Consider the following 21,705-nt stretch of genomic DNA (forward strand, 5'->3'; position numbering starts at 1 on the left):
AACTCCCCCCAGAAGTCTGACCATGAGTATATGTAGGAGGCCTGCCCCCTGCCAATCCTAGTTGCGGATTGGTCAGGGCTCCTCACATGTGCTCCATGCCACTCCAAATCTCAGCCCTGCCCCCCTTCCAGAACATTCTCTCTGAAAGCAGGGGAGGAACCCAAAAGCTGAAGTACATGTCTGTCACACCCACTGCTACACTAACCACTCCCTGCCCCCAGACCAAAAACAAACAGGCCTAGCTTGCAGCATAGGCCTGCTTAATAGAGATGAGCCGAACATCCCCCTGTTCGGTTCGCACCAGAACCTTTGAACGGACCGAACGTTCGCGGGAACATTTAGAACCCCATTGACGTCAATGGGACTCGAACGTTCGAATTCAAAAGTGCTAATTTTAAAGCCCAATATGCAAGTTATTGGCGGAAAATGGGTTTGGGGACCCGGGTCTTGCCCCAGGGAACATGTATCAATGGAAAAAAAAGTTTTAAAAACGGTCGTTTTTTCTGGAGCAGCGATTTTAATGATGCTTAAAGTGAAAAAAAATGAGATTACTATAAAAAAAGTAATTTAAGACTGCTTGCGGCTTTAATATAATGTTTGGTCCCTGCAATATGGATGAAAATCACAGAGAAAAATTGCATGGGTTTCCCCGCCCCCCTCCCCCCAGGTCATTACAAGCCCCTTTGGCCCTATATAATTTGAACAGAAGTATACAGGCGGTGCAAACAAGACAGGGACTGTAGGTTTGTTGTTAAGTAGAATCTATTTGTAATTTTCAACTGGTACTTCTTTAAAGTGTAGCTTCAACCATAAAATATTTTTTAAGCTTTTCCGAAAACATAGAGAAGGGTTATCACCCCTGTAACATTTGTTTTGCTGTCTGTGTGCATCTGTTCAGAAGATTGCACCTCACTTTCTGTCCCAATGACAAATTATTATTTTTTTATTTAGTTTTTTTTTGTGAAACAAGGATTGTGATAAAGCATCAGTGGACAGGAGACACCTCTTAGGCCTCGTACACACGGCCGAGGAACTCGACGTGCCAAACACATCGAGTTCCTCGGCGAGTTCAGGGATGAAGCCGCCGAGGAGCTCGGCGGGCCGCCTTCTCCCATAGAACAACGAGAAAATAGAGAACATGTTCTCTATTTTCTCGACGAGTTCCTCGGCGGCTCCATCGGGCCAAAAGTGTACAGACGACAGAGTTTCTCGGCAGAATACGGCTCTGACCGAGTTTCTCGCTGAATTCTGCCGAGAAACTCTGTCGTGTGTACGAGGCCTTACAGAAGAGAATTTCCCTTCCTAGGGGTAGATTTCCTCTCACTTCCTGTTGTCTCCTTCCGTTTGCAAGTAGTAGTCATTTGTAATTTGGATGTTTGAAAGTAGGGGCCTGCCGTATATACTCTGCAGAAATTTGTGACCTAGGTGTTGGTGTTGCCACAACACTGTAAGCCCTCACAGTTAGTCTTGGTGGGCGCTGGAACGCCTTGCTGAGAAATATTAGATCAAGAATTGTAATTACATGCCCCTGTTGAACAGGGGCAGAAAAATTGGGCCTTAGGCACTGGTGCTGGTCCCACAACACTGCAACCCCTCACAGATACTCTAGTTGGAGCGCAGCAAAGAGCCCGCTGCAAAGTATTGCATCAAAAATTGTAATTACACGCCCCTGTTAAACAGGGGCAGAAAAATTGGGCCTTAGGCACTGGTGCTGGTGCCACAACACTGCAACCACTCACAAATACTCTAGTTGGAGCGCAGCAATGAGCCCGCTGCAAAGTATTGCATCAAAAATTGTAATTACACGCCCCTGTTAAACAGGGGCAGAAAAATTGGGCCTTAGGCACTGGTGCTGGTGCCACAACACTGCAACCCCTCACAGATACTCTAGTTGGAGCACAGCAAAAAAACTGCTGCAAAGTATTGCATCAAAAATTTTAATTACACGCCCCTGTTAAACAGGGGCAGAAAAATTGGGCCTTAGGCACTGGTGCTGGTGCCACAACACTGCAACCCCTCACAGATACTCTAGTTGGAGAACAGCAAAAAACCTGCTGCAAAGTATTGCATCAAAAATTGTAATTACACGCCCCTGTTAAACAGGGACAGAAAAATTGGGCCTTAGCTACTGGTGGCGGTGCCCAGAACCAACAATGTTCTTACAAGCTATCAGCAAGAACATTAAGGAGGAAAAATATATTCAGTCTGCATAAAAGGATAGTCACTCAGCATCAGCATAGGCAGTCTCTGTAACGGTCACCACCGTTTATGACCTTCCATCAACCCACGACAGCTTATCGACACTCCACAATCAGGAAAACGAACACGACCCATAAGAATTCCCCCCAGACACGAGACACACAGCTCTGTGTTCTGGTTTCAAATCAAAGCTCTCAAGGTTATATACAGTTTAAGCATGAAAGGAACAATCAAACTCTCCACCCACACCTCACACCCTGGAGGGGCTTCAATACACCTTCAGATGGCTAATTGCTAAACATTCCAGACATCTCGGCGCCGGGCTATAATTATCACTGCACCTGTGAAGTCACATTCCTTCATTAACAGAATTCAAACAAAACACCATCACACAATAAATCCCTCTCAATCCACATCTTTAGACAGACGTTCTGTCTCCGCATGAAAGGTATTCACACCTCTGAGCATCAATAGGCTTTAAACAGTGTTATCACACAATGAAAGGCCTTTCAAGAGCCAGCCTTATTTAACATGTCAGCAGTCTACACAGAGAGATGAGTCATAGAATAAACCAACACTTTGCAATATCTCCAATTGCAATATGAGCTATCAGTAATGTCCCCTGTCCTGTAATTTAGGATATATTTTCTCAGTCACCCTATGGCCCTATCGGACATAAGGTGACCCTAGACATAAGAGTTATTAATGACGCTGGCACAGGAGTACCCCTCATCCTTCCAAAGTCTCTGTTTGTCCCGGGTCATTCCGTTACAGTCTCCAAGAGATCTGCCATTTCAAAAAAATTATCAGTTACATCAGCATCAGGTGCTTGGTAGCTGGTGGTGATCCAAGCCTGATTCATTTTTATAAAGGTCAGTCGATCGACGGAGTCGGTGGAGAGGCGCACCCTGTGATCGGTCACAAAGCCTCCAGCAGCAATGAATGTGCGTTCTGAAAGAACGCTGGATGCAGGACAAGCCAGTAGCTCAATTGCGTACTGTGCAAGCTCTGGCCAGTGATCCATCCTCAAGACCCAGTAAGCCAGAGGATTTTCGGTGGGAAAGGTGTCCAAGTCTGATCTTGCCCCTAGGTATTCCCGCACCATGTAAAACAAACGCTGGCGATGGTTGCTGGAACCGTTCATACCTTGGGGCTGTGGACTAAAAAATTGTCTGAACGTATCGGTCAGACGGCCACCTTCTCCACCGCTCCTTCTGTGACTCACCGAAGCCTCAGCAACACGTTGTCCAGGACCAGGATTTGGTAACCCCCCAGTCTCTGGGAACGCGTTGCACAGACCTTTCTGCAAGGCCTCCCGAAGATGTTTCATCTTCTGCTCCCTCTGCAACGGCAAGATAAGGTCCGCAACCTTACTCTTGTAACGTGGATCAAGGAGAGTTGCCAGCCAGTAATATCTCCTTGATAGCACGAATACGAGGATCCTTACGCAGGCTTTGCAGGATCAGAGAGGCCATGCAGCGTGGGTTTGCTGAGGCATTCGGTGCAGAGTCCTCTGGGTCACTGAGGACGACAGGATCCGCAGCCACCTCATCCCAGCCACGTACAAGTCCATGGGTTCCTTGGGACAGTAATTGATCCCTTGAAGACTGCTGCTGATGCTGAGTGCTAGGCTCCACCTCCATCCTGACACAATCCTCCTCCTCCTCCTCCTCCTCATCCTCTTCCTCTGGGTTAGGCGGGCAAGCAGGACCACTGTGTGAATAAAGGGGGCCTTGAGAGGTAAGGAAGTCCTCCTCTTCCTCCCTCTGTTCTGCCTCAAGGGCCCTGTCCATTATTCCATGCAGCGTGTGCTCCAACATGTGAATAAGAGGGACAGTCTCACTCCTCGTGGCCTCCTCAAATGGTGACAGGACAGTGCATGCATCCCTGATCAAGGCCCACTGGCGTGGGGAAAAAACAAGCTCCCCTGACCCAGTTCTTCTGCCATATTGGCACAGATACTCATTGATGGCCCTCTGCTGCGTGTGCAGCCGCTGCAGCATGGCCAATGTAGTGTTCCACCTGGTGGGCATGTCACAGATTAGGCGGTTCTTGGGCTGGTTGTATTCCCTTTGAAGGTCTGCCAGCCGAGCACTGGCATTATATGACCTTCAGAAATGCACACAGACTTTTCTGGCCTGCTTCAGGACATCCTGTAAGCCCGGTTACCTGCCCAAGAACCACTGCACCACCAAATTAAGGACATGAGCAAAACAGGGCACATGGGTCAGAGCGGAGAGGAGGTTGGTGCCATTGTCGCAAACCACCATTCCTGGCTTAAGCTGGCATGGCGTCAACCACCTCTGAGCCTGCCCCTGCAGAGCTGACAGAACCTCTGCCCCAGTGTGGCTCCTGTCTCCCAAGCACACCAGCTCAAGCACCGCATGGCATCTCTTTGCCTGCATTCCTGCGTACCCCCTTGAACGCCTATGGAGCACCGCTGGTACCGAGGACACATCAGCACAGGAAGAGGCCACAGAAGAAGAAGAAGAGGAGGGGGTGGAGGAGAGAGGTGTGTCACAACCAGTAGTAGTATTTTGGAGGCGTGGTGGCGGAACAACCTCCAACACTACTGTACCTTGTCCTGCGTCCTTCCCAGCTGCCAGCAGAGTCACCCAATGCGCCGTGAAAGATAGGTCCCTGTCCATGCCTGCTGGACCATGAGTCAGCAGTAATGTGCACCTTACCACTGACCGCCCTGTCCAGCGAGGCATGGACATTGCCTTCCACATGGCGGTAGAGAGCCGGAATCTCAGATACACTGCGCCGCCGTAAGTTTGAGCAGCAAGTCCTGTATTTACAAAGAACTTGCGCTGAAACTTACGGCGGCGCAGTAACTGGGCCGGCGTAAGCCTGCCTAATTCAAAATAGGCTGGTTGGGGGCGTGTTCTATGTAAAATACTAGTGACCCCACGTATTTGACGTTTTTAATGAACGGCGCATGCACTGTCCGTGGACCTATCCCAGTGCACATGCTCCAAATGACGTTGGCAAATCGTCATGCTTTCGACATGAACGTAAATTACGGCCAGCCCCATTCACGGACGAGTTACGCAAACGACGTACATTTTTAAAATTTCAACGTAGGAACGACGGCCATACTTAACATTGGCTGCGCCATGTATTTGGTGGAATAACTTTACGCCTGAAAACCCCTTACGTAAACGGCGTATCTTTACTGCGACGGCCAGGCATATGTTCGTGAATCGGCGTATCTAGCTGATTTACATATTCTAGGCGTAAATCAGTGTACAATCGCCTAGCGGCCAGCGTAAATATGCAGTTAAGATACGACGGCGTAGGAGACTTACGCCGGTCGCATCTTAGCAACATTTAAGCGTATCTCAGTTTGAGCATACGCTTAAAGTTGCGACGGCGGGGATTCGGACTTACGACTGCGTATCTACTGATACGCCCATCGTAAGTCTATGTGAATCTACCCCACTGTCTCTCTCTCTCTCTCTAGGACTGGTCTATTCCCTAACACCGCCGCAACACACTACACAAGGCCGCCCTGCAGGCAGCCTTTTATAGTGTGGGGCGTGTACTAAAGCCCTGAGCCATAATTGGCCAAAGCCACCCTGGCTTTGGCCAATTATGGCTCTCCGTTTTTTTGCGCGCTGTGATTGGCCAAGCATGCGGGTCATAGTGCATGCTTGGCCAATCATCAGCGCGCAATGCCGCAGTGAATTATGGGCCGTGACGCGCCACTCGAATTTGGCGCGAACGGCCCATAACATTCGTATTTCGACGAACGGTCGAACATACGATGTTTGTGTCGAACATGCGTTCATATCGAACAAGAAGCTCATCCCTACTGACCATCAATCCGGCTGCCATATTCCTTCGATCTACGAGCTACAGAAGGAGGGGCCGAGTTTCCCCCTTTGATGTCATCCAGGAAGGTCACAAGACTGCTATGACCAGCCAGAAGAGATCAAAAATAAGTATTTGTAGGCTTAATCTTACAAAAACAGTTACACAGTGTAGGAGATTAGTATAACAGAGGAGCTGACTGTAATTGTTCTTTACTTTTACTGCCAGCTACTAATAGCGGCTGAGAGGGGGTGACACACACAGGAGCTGACAGGCAGAGAGAGAGAGAGAGAAGAGCTGTGGATGACGAAGGCACATAAACTGACCACAGTAATCAGGGCTCAGCAGCCATGATTACCGTGGTCAGCGTACAGAGGGGGGCACAGGAACAGGCAAGATCAGCCAGTTTTTTACAGCTTAGAAAGGGTAAGATCAGACAGCACAAGCACTGTGTTGTTTATTATGCTTTTATTTTGCTTTTTTAATGGCTACAACCACTTTAAAGAATATGTTAACCCAACATTATAAAATTTCAGATATGTGCCTGATGTACCATCTACTTTTACGTAAAAGTATTGTGTTCTCTTTATATTGCTTCCTTTGTGTGAAATACTGCTTCTGCCAGTCCCCCAGCTTTCCTATTAAAAACTTGTAGGTGGATGCAGTCTATTTGCTCCACTGCAAATAGACTGCAACCACAGCAGCAGTGCAGAGAGAGAGGAAGTCAAGGGGCACATGGTTCCTCTATGGTTTTCTGGGTCACCGGGACAGCAATACAGTTGGATGCTGAGAGCCCATTTGACACTGGTGGACATCTTGGGTCAGGCAGAATCTATGTAAAAACCTGGCTCCAGAGTTTTGCACACATTTAGCATGCGGGTAGTGTAGGGATCGGTCACTCATCTATTAGGGACAGTAATAGTGACAGGGAAAGGTTTCAGATGAATAGGGAAAACATAAGGATCCACCACTCTATCTGGAAACCTCTGCGCTTAGGCACTTGGGCATTCCAACCCTCTAAACAGATGCAGTCAGATCATCTGAGATCTGCTCTGCTATAATCTGCTGTTTATCTGTGAGTGTTTCCAGTTGAGTGGCCTTCCCACCAGGCTTGTTGTAAACTAATATACTCTGACTACAATACCAGTTCTTTCTACTGCATCTGGACTGTGTGTTACTGCCGTAACCATGACACCCACTCGCAAACTGACCATGGTAGACATGAGAGCACAACATGCTAAATTTTCTAGCTGTGCTGGAAATTCAGCCTGCTCTCCTCCAATGGTCAGAATTGTGCTGACAAGCACTCCCCTTGTACAGCCATTCACTGGGAAGTTCAGTGTGTTGCTGTTTCTCCTCCCCCAGCTCTCTGCGTTCCTCATACAGAGAGAAAAAGGGTATTTATAATATTTTACACATATAGTTTACCTTTCATTTCCATTTTAAACTGATTAGGTTGTTTTACAAGGTGAGGGTTAACTTATACTGGCCACCAATAAAGGAGACACCTCTCCAACAGACCATCAATGTAAGGAAGTGCTATATGAATGATCACTGTAAGGGGGCAATTTTTCACTAAACATAATGTAATAGGAGGACTACAATTCTTACTGTCTGCATTTTTTTTCTGACTGTGACCAATTAATTATTATTATTTAATTTTATGCTTATTATTAAAAATAATCTAATCATAATAATAATCTAATCATAATTATCTAATCATAAGTAGGTCACAGTCTTTTTGTTCTTATTTTAACTACAACTTACTGATCGTACTAACTTGCCAGAGTGGTGGATTTGATTATTGTGACACCTAAGAACCATAACATAACGGTTGAGAAAGGCTGGATTATACATGTCACAACCCCCCCCCCCCCTCCCTCATCCTATTCTGTTTTCCATGTACCAAAAAAATTATAACTCTAGGACTGGCAGATGCGGTTAATGCACATGGCACTGTACGTATAAATGTGCAAGCACAGTATCTCTTATCTTGTGGGAAGGGGCACTCAGCATGGGAAACACAAGCTCACTTTAAGAATTAACAAACAGCATTGTGTGGCATGTGCCTACTTCAAAATTATTTTTCAAGTAAAAAACATATAGATGATAATGAGAATGATTACCAAAATTTGATTATCATAGTAAGTGAAATAAGCACAGTAAATATAAATAAATAATAAAAAGCAGTGTGTGTTCTGGTAATGCACTAACTTACCAAAACAAAGCACTGGTGCATTGAATCAGTGAGAACTTTAAATTGGCTGCATACATTTCATTTAACATTTTTAATAAATGAAAAATCCACAAATCATTTGTTATACTAAATCTATAGTATGTCTTAACTAAACCTAGCATTTTACAAAATATAATTAAACATCACTCAATGCTTATTACATTTCCATTAATGTGTTAATTCATCTTTTTTTTCACCACAAAAAAAATGTTACAACGTGTAATTACTTTCATATGTAATTGAGAAAAAGGGGAGAGTGTCGCCTCTTTTAAAATAAAAATACAAAAAATAACAAGGTGCCTACATCCCATTTAATATGAAGAATATTGTGACAGAAATAGTTTGACAACATTTGGCTGCTTGGGGCCAGTGTGTGTCAATATTTAGGTCGAGGGGAGGGGGGAAGGGATTTTGGGGGGGACTTTTCGCGGCACTGATAAAGACAAACTGATAAAAAATATCACAATTTATTGAACAAAAAAGAAAATAAGTATAGTACAAAGACAGTTTAAGAACAAACCCCACATTTCACAACAGAAAGCAAAAAACAGACTGTGTCTTAATGTAAGGAATTGATGACCTCGACCGGTTTCGCGGTGATTTACCGCTTCTTCAGGAGGAAATTCTTTTCTTTTCTAAAAAGTATGCATAGACATATAAATAAACAAGCAGAATATACAATATGAGTATACATTTGTACAATTGTACAAATGTATACTCATATTGTATATTCTGCTTGTTTATTTATATGTCTATGCATACTTTTTAGAAAAGAAAAGAATTTCCTCCTGAAGAAGCGGTAAATCACCGCGAAACCGGTCGAGGTCATCAATTCCTTACATTAAGACACAGTCTGTTTTTTGCTTTCTGTTGTGAAATGTGGGGTTTGTTCTTAAACTGTCTTTGTACTATACTTATTTTCTTTTTTGTTCAATAAATTGTGATATTTTTTATCAGTTTGTCTTTATCAGTGCCGCGAAAAGTCCCCCCCAAAATCCCTTCCCCCCTCCCCTCGACCTAAATATTGACACACACTGGCCCCAAGCAGCCAAATGTTGTCAAACTATTTCTGTCACAATATTCTTCATACTTTCATATGTAGTCATCTAATACAGCTTGTACAATGCCACTGACATATTTAATTAAACCTGGACAATGTACATTGATGAATGCGCTCACCAAGATGGAATTTATTTTAAGGGCATCTCTTTTTTATCAGTGCCATTAATCAAACATTCATATTTAGCATTTCATACTTCTAGAGTTGATCATGTGGAAATGGATGCATTTTTTTATTTCAACTTACAGGGCAGCAAAGTTTTCCTTTCCTAAATATTTAAATTGCTGGCATACTATATTTTTTTCATATGGTTTTCCTGAAAAATATAAAATAAAAAAATTTAGAAACTGTACATTAGATGTTACATTAAATGTTATGAGTTGATTGATAGCATAATTATTATAACTTGTCATCTATATAGCAAATACAACAGTTTTTACAATGCAGTATACTTGTCATAGAGTCATTATTGAAATTATTATGAAAAACAAGTTGAACTTGCTGACAATTTTCATCAGTAGGAACCATGTTTCACATTTTTGGTGACACTGGGGAGTGCAAAATCTGGTGCAGCTATGTATAGAAACCAATCAGCTTTCCAGTTTTTATTTTGTTAAAGTTTAAAGTATAACTAAAGGCAATTTCTTTTTTCAGTTTTGGATGGAGTTGAGAGCTGTTTACCATTATCATTGAAAGTTAAAGTAAACAAGGTTTACACCAGAAAAGTAATAGAGAGGAAATCTTTCAATGGGGACTGTAGTTCTAATGACTTGGGGGTTCCCAAGGAATTCCCTTAATTTGCAGGGATTTCCTCTCACTTCCTGTTTGGCTATGGGACAGGATGTGATGGGAAATCTCTTTGGTAGGACAGGGCATAACTAGATGCATGCATTTTGCTACACCTCCGGGATGGAGGTCTATGCAAGAACTATCTATCCTCTCACTGCCCTCCTGGGTCCCTAGTCAGCATTTCAATTGGCACATTATTTAAAGTCTATACCGGACGCGGAATTGTATATAAGGCCATTGAAATCCTTCGAGCGCCTATGTGCGGAGGGAAAATATGTACCACATCTGCTGTCATTTTTGTATAAACTGATTATTCGGCCTCTAGAAGGCCACGTCCCCTCGTACATACGACGCTGGGAGGAGGACCTCTAAATCTCTTTTACAAACATGCAAATTAAAAGGATTATATCATTGACACATAAATCTTCAATAGCAAGCCCCTTTCAAGAACAGGGCTACAAGTTGCTAGTCAGGTGGTATAGGGTCCCGGCCCTACTTAATAAACTCTATCCACAAATTTCCAACCTATGCTGGCTTTGTTAGAAAACGCCAGTGACATTAATACATATTTTTTGGTCGTGCCCATTAATTATACCCTTTTGGAAGAAAGTGGGGACCTGTATTAAACAATTGACAACAGTTGATCTTGGCTCAGACCCTCTGAGATACCTCCTGCATTTAAATGCGATACCACTCTATAAATATAAAACCTCCTTGGTAGCCTATATGCTGAATGCTGCTAGGGCATGTATTACAGATCTATGGAAGTCCACAACCATTGCATCTTTGAAACATTGGTTTTCTAGAATAGATGAAATTAGGATAATGGAAAATATGACAGCCTTATTCTATGTTAGAGAGGAGAAATGTATGGAAACCCAGTGGCCATGGACGACCTTTACTTGTACACTTCAATATGATTGCCTTTTTGCTTAGAATTTAATAATCTTGAGTGTGGTGGGGCTTGGTTGGGGGGGGGGGGGGTTGATTATGTGGGGAGAGGGGGCGGTGTTCATGTAAATCTTTAAGTAAGATAGTGTGATTTTTTTTCCTCCTTTTCTTCCTTTTGTTTTTTTCTTTGTTTTTGTTTTTTGTTTTTTTTGTTTTTTGTTATCTTTAAACCAAGAGCCTGGAAGGTAAAATTTAGGAAGAATTTAGGCAGAAATAAGTAGGGAATGTACCTTACGTACAATGTAACAATAGTGGTAATATTTTCTTCTAGGCACATTTCTTATTTCCTTTGTTTTCCAGGTATATATCCTTAATCTTATGAAGTTTCATTTTGATATGTTGCAGGCTCTAATTACTGTTTTTATTTACTTTGGTCAGATGGCTAGATTTGTTCTGTATTGTTTTTTTATATCGTAACATAGATATAGTCCTTCTCTTGATACTGTCTATATTGTTTAAATCTTTTGTTATAATTGGAAAAAATAAATTGAATAAAAAATTATATATATATATAAAAAAAAAAAAAGTTTAAATTATAACTAAATGCAATTTTTTTTTCAGTTGAGAGGGATTAAAATGCTGGTTAGTTTTCTATAGCCGTCTGTGCCCTCATTGGGGAGATTCAACCTCTCTATTTGTCCTGTTTACCATTATCATTGAAAGTTAAAGTAAACAAGGTTGTCCCCAGAAAAGTAGAGAGGAAATCTTTCAATGGGGACTATAGTTCTAATGACTTAGGGGTCCCCAAGGAATGCCCTTAATTTGCAGGGATTTCCTCTCACTTCCTGTTTGGCTACGGGACAGGACGTGAAGGGAAATCTCCACAATGGTACACTGATGGCAAAAGAAAAATAATTTCTAACGCTATCCCTCGCTTTATCCAAAATTTTAAAACATGTTTAGCCTATAGTTCTACTTGAATTGAACAAGCTGAAGTTAGAAGCTGTTTACCTACCGTGCACAGCTGCACCAGATTTTGTACTTTCTAGTTTTAGTAAATCAACCCCACTCATCTTTATCACTGTTCAATTCTTTGAACTCCACATATGTATACTGGAACAGATTGGTGGTTCATAAAAAGAGCAAACCAATGCAAAGTAATTCCGATTTATGAAGGGAAATAATAAGGGGAATTAGGCCTCCCTTTGCCTTTTCTGCCCCCTTTAACTTGCTCTACCCACCACCCTTTCAGCACCACAAAATTACTTACAGCTAGTGGAGAGTTCCCAGTAGAGGCCATTCCTAAAAATCCTTACTATGCTTCATGAAGCACAGATTGAAAAATATATGTGTGGCTATGACATCTGATCTTATTATTGTGGTACTACAGGTAGCCAATGGAGTGGCACAAGTTTGTTGACCAAAACAGGCCCAAAATAAAAAGTCAAAGGGGTTGAACTACTAAAACGGGAAAGTGCAAAATCTGGTGCAGCTCTGCATATAAACCAATCAGCTCCCAGGTTTTGTTGTCAAAGCTTAATTGAACAAGCTGAAGTTTGAAGATGATTGCATACTATGCACAGATGCACCAGATTTTGCACTCTTCAGTTTTAGTAAATCAACACCAGCGTGTAGTAGTTTGTTGTCACTTTCACCTAGGCAATTGACCAGAAGTGGGGGTGACTTCCTGTCAAAACTATTTATCCGCTACGCCCCAAAAAAAGTTCCCAAAGAAGAAGAGAAGGGGGAAGGATGGAGTTAAGCAGACATTTCGCAGAACTTTTCCTTGAGGGGAAGGTCCATTTTAACAGATCATGAAAAAACAATGCTGGCCACACACAAACAAATCTTGGGCAATTTCAACAACTTTCTACCAGCTTCCAATCATAAAAACAATCAGAGGGATCAATGCAACCATTGGTGACAGATTGGCCATTTTTACAAGTGAAAGCTGTTTGAACGTGATTAAAATTTTCTGAAATTGCCCTTTGTATGCTTTAGCATAAAGTGCGAACTAAAGAAAAATGATGGGATCGAAATAAGAGGTGGATAGAATGATGAGGATAGAAGAGAAAGGGAACACCAACAGACATCAGCAAAGTAAATAATTTTTTAGGTTGTTGTTTCTCCCTCAAATGACACAAATTCCTCTAATGGGACCAATAAAACGTTTTTTTTTACATAAAAGAATAGCTTTTATTACAATCTTCAAAAATATCCATCAATAAAACCCATGATTACAAAATTGTTGAACAGTATTAATATTGTACTTCAAATGCTTAGAGAATAAAGTGGTATGCCCAGACCTGGTTTCTACTGTAAAACCATACACTTTCTGATTCACAGTTAGTCCATGTGCTGAGAAATCAATCCATTTTCAATTTGTTATATTCATTTATCCTCTTCAGGGATAATGTACCACTAGAATCAATATTATTGAGAACAAAATCGAAATTCCATATGTCCGCTTTGTTTTTGGATCTAATCGCTCACCAACTTACAGCATATATATGACATCTTCTTGTATATCATACCAACATCCTTCTATGTCATCAGATTGATCACCCATGGGAACACAACTGAAGCTCTGAGAGACTGGACAGGCCCAAACTCTTTTGCATGGAAATGGAAGCAAGGTATACACATTGGGCCAGATTCTGAAAGGACTTACGACGGTGCAGCACCATGTACGCCGTCGTAAGTCCTAATCCGACCCGTCGTATCTATGCGCCTGATTCTTAGAATCAGTTACGCATAGATATCCATTAGATCCGACAGGCGTAAGTCTCTTACGCTGTCGGATCGTAACTGCATTTTTCCGCTGACCGCTAGGGGCGTGTAAGCTGATTTACGCGTCGAAATATGTAAATCAGCTAGATACGCAAATTCACAAACGTACGCCCGACCGACGCAGTAAAGTTACAACGTTTACGTTAGGCTTTTCCCGGGGTATAGTTGCCCCTGCTATATGAGGCATAAGTGCGGCGTACCAATGTTAAGTATGGCCGTCGTTCCCGCGTTGAAATTTGAAAAAGTTACATCATTTGCGTAAGTCGTCCGTGAATGGGGCTGGACGTCATTTACGTTCACGTCGAAACCAATGACATCCTTGCGGCGTACTTTGGAGCAATGCACACTAGGAAATTCCATGGACGGTGCATGTGCCGTTCGGGAAAAACATCAATCACGTCGGGTCACAGTAGATTTACATAAAACACGCCCCCCTGATCCAAATTTGAATTAGGCAGGCTTACGCCGGGCGATTTACGCTACGCCGCCGCAACTTACGGAGCAAGTGCTTTGAGAATACATCACTTGCCCGTCTAAGTTGCGGACGCGTAACGTAAATCAGATACGTTACGCCCGTACAAAATTGCGCGGATGTATGAGAATCTGGCCCATTGAGTTTTGCTTTGTTCAACAAGATGATTGAACAGAAAAAAAATGCGATGTGGATGCAGTGATCTCCCCTGTCACGCTATTGTATTTTGACAGCAGGGGCTCGCTCCCTGTCAGTATACACAGATCAGGGCTGCAACCTTTGGCTTCATGCACTGATGATAGTTTTCCAGCATGACCGTTCAAAAGAGGCTGGACTAACAACCGGCTTCTGTTGAACAGAGAGAAGTACACACAGGCCGAAAGTCAGCCGGTTCCTACCAACTTTCTGTATGTGTGTACCAGGCATAAAGTGATTGTAAAGTCTCTTTTTTTTCCCTATAAAAATAACAAACATGTTATACTTACCTGCTCTGTGCAGTGGTTTTGCACAGAGTAGGTCCATTTCTCCTCTTCTTGGGTCCCTCTTCTGTGATCCTAGCCCCTCCCTCCTGTTTAGTGCCCCCACAGCAAGCAGCTTGCTATTGGGGCACTTGAGTCACAGCTCCCTGTATCCATTTAGACACCAGCCCCATCCCCTCTTGTCGCTGCTGTGTCTCAGCCAATCAGGAAGGAAAATCTCGGTTGACTGAGATACTCATGGACATCGCTGGATAGGGAGGGACCTCGGGTAAGTATTAGGGGGGCTGAGAGGGGTTGCTGCACACAGAGGGGCAGATCCACAGAACAATTATGCCGGCGTATCTCTTTCAAATTTTGCACGTCGTATCTTTGTTTTGTATCTTCAAAACAAGGTATGACGGCATCTCGGCTAGATCCGACAGTCTTAGTACGCCGTCGGATCTAAGCTGCAATTCTTCCGTCGAATTCCGCGTCGAATATGCAAATTAGCTAGTTACAGCGATCCACGAACGTACGTCCGGCCGGCGCATTTTTTTACGTCGTTTGCGTTCGACTTTTTCCGGCATATAGTTAAAGCTACTGTTATGAGGCATACTCAATGTTAAGTATGGCCGTCCTTCCCGTGTAGAAATTTGAAATTCTTACGTCGTTTGTGTAAGTCGTTCGCGAATAGGGATTTGCGTAGAATGACATCACCATCGGAAGCATTGGCTTGTCCTGGGTTAATTTCGAGCATGCGCACTGGGATACCCCCACGGACGGCGCATGCGCAGTTAAAAAAAAACATTGTTTATATGTCGGGTCACGGCGTATTTACATAAAACACGCCCCCATCACAGCCATTTTAATTCCGCGCAATTACGCCACCAAAGATACACTACGTAGCTGTAACTTACGGCGCGGATTCTTTGTGGATTAAAAAAAAAAGTAAGTTACGGCGGCGTAGTGTATCTTAGATACGCTACGCCTGGCGCATAAATGCGCCTCTGTACGAGGATCTGACCCAGAAGGTTTTTCATCTTAAGGCATAGAATGCATTAAGATAAAAAGCCTTCTGCCTTTACAACCCCTTTAAGACAAACACTTGAAAGCAGGGAAATGCTACCCCCTTTCAAAGATGCTATTGTTTAAACTTGTGGATTGTTATCAGCTGTCAGACAGGATATGGGTAGTACTGGGCTTTCTAAATGAAAAGCATGGCATGCTATACTAACTCAGTGCCATGAATACCCCTTGTTCCAGTCTTTAGTTGTAAAATAAAGGTTATATATAGTTACAAAATATAATTTTATAAGTTTCTAAATTAAAAAAATGTAAAATAAAATAAGCCAAAATTCATTACAGTTTACAGATAAACTAAATATCTCATAATTTAATACCACTACTGAGCTTATGTAAATTGCCAGCAGATTATCTGCCAATACTTATTTCCTGAATTAAACTGTAGTCTGCAGTATAAATGCACTTTAAAAATGTATTTCTAAGGTGCATCACTTCATTTACTATACTAGTAATAAAGTACATACTTCAGTTATGTCTTTGCAATGGGCTTATAGGATTTGTATACAGGAGTAAGCAGCTGTACGCATGTAATAAAAAGTAAATGGGTTATTTTCTGTTTTCATAAACATGCATATACTCTTGAAATTTATTTGACTATCTGGAGAAGACTATTGTGATATTATCAAAAAGGTTAAAAAGTCAGGATGGTTTCTGAAAGTATTTAAGAAAAGTTGGTTTCCATAGAAACAATAAAACACTGCTGATTTGATAACAAGGTTTCCCGGTCTCGGCTACATGTGAATTGAGTTTGGTGGTCTCAGCCCGGCTCCCGGTGGGTGTGCTATGCGAGGTAAGCCTGCGCTTAGTATGCCCACCCCCCTTTTACAAAAAAAAACACCACACTTACACGCACTTGAAATTGAGTTAACATGCACGCACTTTGACCACGCGGTCTCTAAAAAGAGAGGCGGAGGACTAACGGGGCTGGTTGAGCGGGCTAGATCCTCTCACTCCCTTATAGGGAGTCCCTCTGCCCCGTTGGGCTATAAAGCGAAGCAGGTAGGGCGGGCTGTGTGGGAGGACCCCCTCACACACCCGCCATTGCCACCCGGGGCATAGAGAAAGGTGGCAGATTGCCTCTGGGGGAGGCCTGCCTACTCCCAACTCCTGCAGTCCGGCTCCCCTCTCGAGTACACGCACAAAATACTCTAAAGAAAAAAAAAAGATAACAAGGTTATGTGGACCATTTTTTGGTTAATTATGAAATAAGAGAGAAACATAGTTCATTTCAAGTACATCTGATTTTTGCAGAGCATTATCATGATTTAAAACTGAACTACAGATAGGATTTTAATTGCATACTTACTTTGGTCTATTGGTATGTATTCAAACCTAAGGAATTGCTGTGGAAGCTGGCCATCATTGTGGTAGCTGGTGCTTCTACAACAATAGCCATATTCTTTTGCGTCCTGTGCCAAGCGGCTGCCCCACTGCGCACTGACAACAGGGGGATGCTTGCAGCCATTCACAGAATGCCTTGTATTTTTTTTTTTATAAATACAAAGCGTTCACTGACTGGGCGAGGTGGAGAAATGACATTACTGCCTTTCCTCTCCATCTTGTCCAATTAAAGAATGACTTGTGTTCCTTTAAAGAAAATACAAGGCATTCTGTCAATGACAACAGTGCCAAGCAAGGGATACCCTGTGGTCATTGTGCAGTGGGGCAGCTAGCACAGGACCTGGAAGAGTGTGGTGGTCACTGTAGTAGGACTGACAACTACAACAATTGTCAGCTTCCACAGCGGTTCCTTGGTATGAGATACTGTATGTATACTTACATTGGTCCAAGCTGGACCAAGTAAATATGCAATTAATATTATATCTGTAGTGATTAATTAAACTTTTATATCCATACTTATTAATTAACTTCTGTATATTATGATGTAGTTTTTTTTCTGTTATGTAAAATATGAATATTTCAGATGAATACAAGGTTTAGCAGTAAAATAATTATTGTCCTGCCTTTTCTGTATCAAATTAGGTAGAGAAGTAGAAAATGCTTAGGCAAAGCCACAGTTATGAGCATTTTCTAATAATTTAGTACGTATTAAGCTGGCTGTGAGTCATTGGCAACATGTATTTAGAAATTAACAAATTAACCACTGTAAGTCAAAAATTATTATGTAAACACACCAGCTGTTGTGAATATATCAAGAGTTTTGATTCTCCAACCCAGTAATTGAACACCAATTGAGTCAGTTTCCTACTATGCAGCTATAAAAAATGAGGACTAGTTTGCATAGCATCAGGTAGACATGTGCAGTTGGTTTCGTTCTGAATAAATATTCAGACTTTTTTTTCATTATTTGGAGAATATGATATATCCGATTACCCGAATTACAGTATAAACAAAATTTACCCAATGCTCTTAATTAAAGAAACTAAATTGGTCTGAATTTCCGAAGATTATAATTGACATTTCAATTAAATTATACATCGAACTCCAGTCAAATTCTAACTGTGAACATATTTCTGAAATTAAAGAGTGTGTGTGTGTGAATACCATTTCGAAATAATGCTGCTTTTGTTAAACCAGGGGTGATTTAAAGAGTCTTAATCATTTGATGAAGATTTTTGTTCACTTTGCCATATTCAAATTGAATTTTTTTTTAAATCTAAAGTTTTCAACCGGACTAATACAAAATGTATCGCTTCTAACGTTTCCAATAGAAATAATCGGTAAATTCAAAGAAAATTTGAAAAAGAGAAAAAGAATCCTGAATATGAATTGAATCAATTAATCAATCAATCAAATTTAACGAAACTAAATAGCTAGATTAATGAATCTAAATCATACAAAACAAATGTCTAATATCAGGTCCATAAACAAGTCAAATGTAGGATGTTTTGATTTACTATTACTATTGCTATTGAGGTGCTTTGACTTGCTTCTAGGTTAGCTATACTTAGGTTTTAAGTTCATTCAACTTATTCTTGTTGTTGTTTAGTCATGTCCAACTCTTCATGAACTCAACTCATGGACTATAGTGCACCAGGCTTCTCTGTCCTCCACTGCCTCCCGGAGCTTGCTTAACTTCATGTTCATTGTTTCGATGATGCTATCTATCCATCTTGTATTCTGTCGTCCTCTTCTCCTTTTTCCTTCCATGTTTCCCAACATCAGGGTCTTTTTCACAGAGTCCCCTCTTTGCATTAGGTGGCCTAAGTATTCGAGTTTCAGTTTCAGGATCTGTCCCTCCGCCCAGATTCACACTGGGTACGAATTGCTTCGATTTGAGATGGGATTTCACATGTGAAATCGCATCTCAAATCGGCGGCATTTGCCGGCAACTGTAGGCAATGACACCGTCCTAATCGGTGTGACGCTGCATCTGCGGCGCTGCACCGATTTCAAAAAGTAGTTCATGTACTACTTTTTGCAATTTCGGGCCGCGATTTACATTGACATCTGTGCAGAAACCTGCACAGATGTCTCCTAAATCGCGGCCGAAATCAGGACTGCCAGCGGGAGTGAAATTGTGCGAGTTCAGCTGAACTCGCATGGCTTCACTCCCGCAGCCCAGTGTGAACCAGGGCTCCAGTGAATATTCAGGGCTGATTTCCTTCAAGATTGACCGATTTAATCTTCTTTCTGTCCTGCCAGCTGATTCTAAATTGCTTTAAACTCCTAATTTGCTTTTCCATTCATCTGGTGCTGTTAGGGCTTGTTTCAACACACTTTGGGCATGTGTCTGTCACGATCAGAGGATTGTAACACCTGGGAATGTAAAACTATGGGTCTAGCTGGGCAGTAGGAATGACTAGGGTACCAGTCTTGGAAAATGCAGGAGCAGTGTGACTGCATGGAAACAGAGATGTGTCAGAGTCACAGGATATAAGGAGCCGCCTGGTCTTCTCCTGGGCGACTGGAGGTGAGGATGTTGTGCTTTAAAGCAGCTCCAAAGTTGCAGCTCTTCAGTACATACATACAGGCACAGTGCTAATAAATAGTACACTGGAAGGACTGAGGGTACACACAGGATACAAGGTACCAAAGAAAGACTACGGCAGCAAGGTAAGAAGAGACACTAGGGGGAGGACGTAGGCAACAAGCGTTAAGCACAGGAGAGTGGGGGAAGCTGGGAAAAAACGCAGAGAGCGAGATAGTCACAGCAAGCAGGGATGAGGGGAAGTATTACAGAAATATTTATACCTCACTTAAAGTGATTAAAACCTTTTGTTTATATAAAACGTAAACCGAATTATAGCGGTGCGACAAAGAGAAAAGAATTACATTTATTTACACAGAAAAAAAACTTGTATTAATCCGTTATTTATAACCATAACATAAATGATATCATCTTTAAAACAAAGGCGACACCGCTGATACACATAGGAATATTGCTATAACATAAAAGATACCAATAATACAAATAAGGAAAGGGCTATAATGGACACAACGGTATATCAGGACAAGTTGTAAGAAAATAAGGGTTACAGGAAAAAAAAATAGAAGTAAGATTAATCTTAGGCCAAATTTTAAAATAGAATGGAAGGAGAGAGAGAGAGAGAGAGAGAAAGATAGGGAGGGAGAGAGAGAGAGAGGGAGAGAGAGAGATTATGTCACCATGTGGGTCAGGTCATCATCTCCAGCCAAAATAAATAGACTGAGCTATGGGGCTGCATTCTGATATATAAATACCTTTGTAAAACCCTACCCCTTCCAGGATTCAAAATCCCTATGAGCCATGGGTTTAAAGTTGCCTTACAAACTGATTGGCTGAACCTCAAGCCTAGATATTCATTGGTTCAAAGTTCCCTCAGATCCTGATTGGTTGAATCTCAAGCCTTTTTTGCCTAGCATGCCATTGGTGCCTTTTAAGACGAAGGTGTGCTAAGCAATCTCTTTTGATGCTTAGTTCAATCATTTCCCACATTAGTATTCACAGGACCCCTGGCAAATGGTTCCACATAGACTAGCCCGGCTCTATAGGACAATTTAAGTAATTTAATTACCAACTGAAACCTTTTACTGGTTCCCATGACAGGAGATTAATACAGTATAAGCAGGGCCCTGTCATCATAGACAAAATATAACCAGTCCAGTAAAACATATACATCCATCTTTGCAATGGTTCCCCTGGTATAAATATGAAATTCAAAATTTCCACCACAGAAGGAGGCAAAATGAAGAAACAATGCTGTGGAGAGCACCCACAGCAACAGTTGAAGGGATACACAGAAAGACACCTACGAGAATAGGAGCACAGCAAGAAAGAAAATACTGAAAACTGCAACAAGACCGAACAAACACACAGAATACAAGTGTACTGAAAGAACAGAAAACGCCAGAAGAACAGGGAGGTCCTGCTTTAGTGTGGAGACATGTTGCTTGAACACTAACCCTCATGTGCTTAATAATACCTAGGTTCATGGTGGATTGTCAGGAACCCAAGCAGCTTGGACAGGGGGTAAAACCTGGCACCGGGATCAATGTACATGAAACCGTGAGTGTCAATGGCATCATTCTTGTTTCAGTTTAAGAAACTTCTAAGATCGTTCAAAATTCATTGGCAGGGGCATTTGACCTGCAGATAATCTCCTTCTGACCTGCACTTGACCTGCTTAAAGTGGGGTTTCTATTTGATTCTAAGGAAAATTGCATGTATGGCTTCAGCATAGTGACTGCAGAGCAAAACCGGTCAGAAAACCCTGACTTAGTGAAAATATACTGACATTACTCTTTAGGAGGAGTCTATTACTAACCAAACCAAGATATGTCTGCATATTGAGAAAGCAGTACCATAAGGAATCTAGATGTGTTGCTGATAAGTTGTTACTAAAGCATTCAATTAAAAACCTTTTATGTTTACATTGCTGTTATTGCTTCTAAAGGCTGCTTCTCTAATCAATTATCCTACTCTAAGTACATTAGGGTTTAGAGACAGGGGGAGGGTGAGCATGTCTTC

The 21,705-nt window shown here is 42.0% G+C and overlaps 1 protein-coding gene across 2 annotated transcripts in view; it reads right to left on the reverse strand.

Moving 5' to 3' along the window:
- The window catches only part of GC (GC vitamin D binding protein), a 164,484-nt gene that overhangs the window by 81,319 nt on the left and 61,460 nt on the right, over positions 1 to 21,705 (reverse strand). Inside the window, exon 2 of one of the 2 annotated variants that reach the window (XM_040326097.1) lies at positions 9,558 to 9,627. The exons of the other annotated variant lie outside the window; for it this stretch is intronic. Coding sequence (XP_040182031.1) covers positions 9,558 to 9,627 — 70 coding nt within the window. The remainder of the gene's footprint in view (positions 1 to 9,557; positions 9,628 to 21,705) is intronic. 2 annotated transcript variants of the gene reach the window in all.

Source organism: Rana temporaria, chromosome 1, assembly GCF_905171775.1.
Source record: "Rana temporaria chromosome 1, aRanTem1.1, whole genome shotgun sequence".
NCBI lineage: Eukaryota > Metazoa > Chordata > Amphibia > Anura > Ranidae > Rana > Rana temporaria.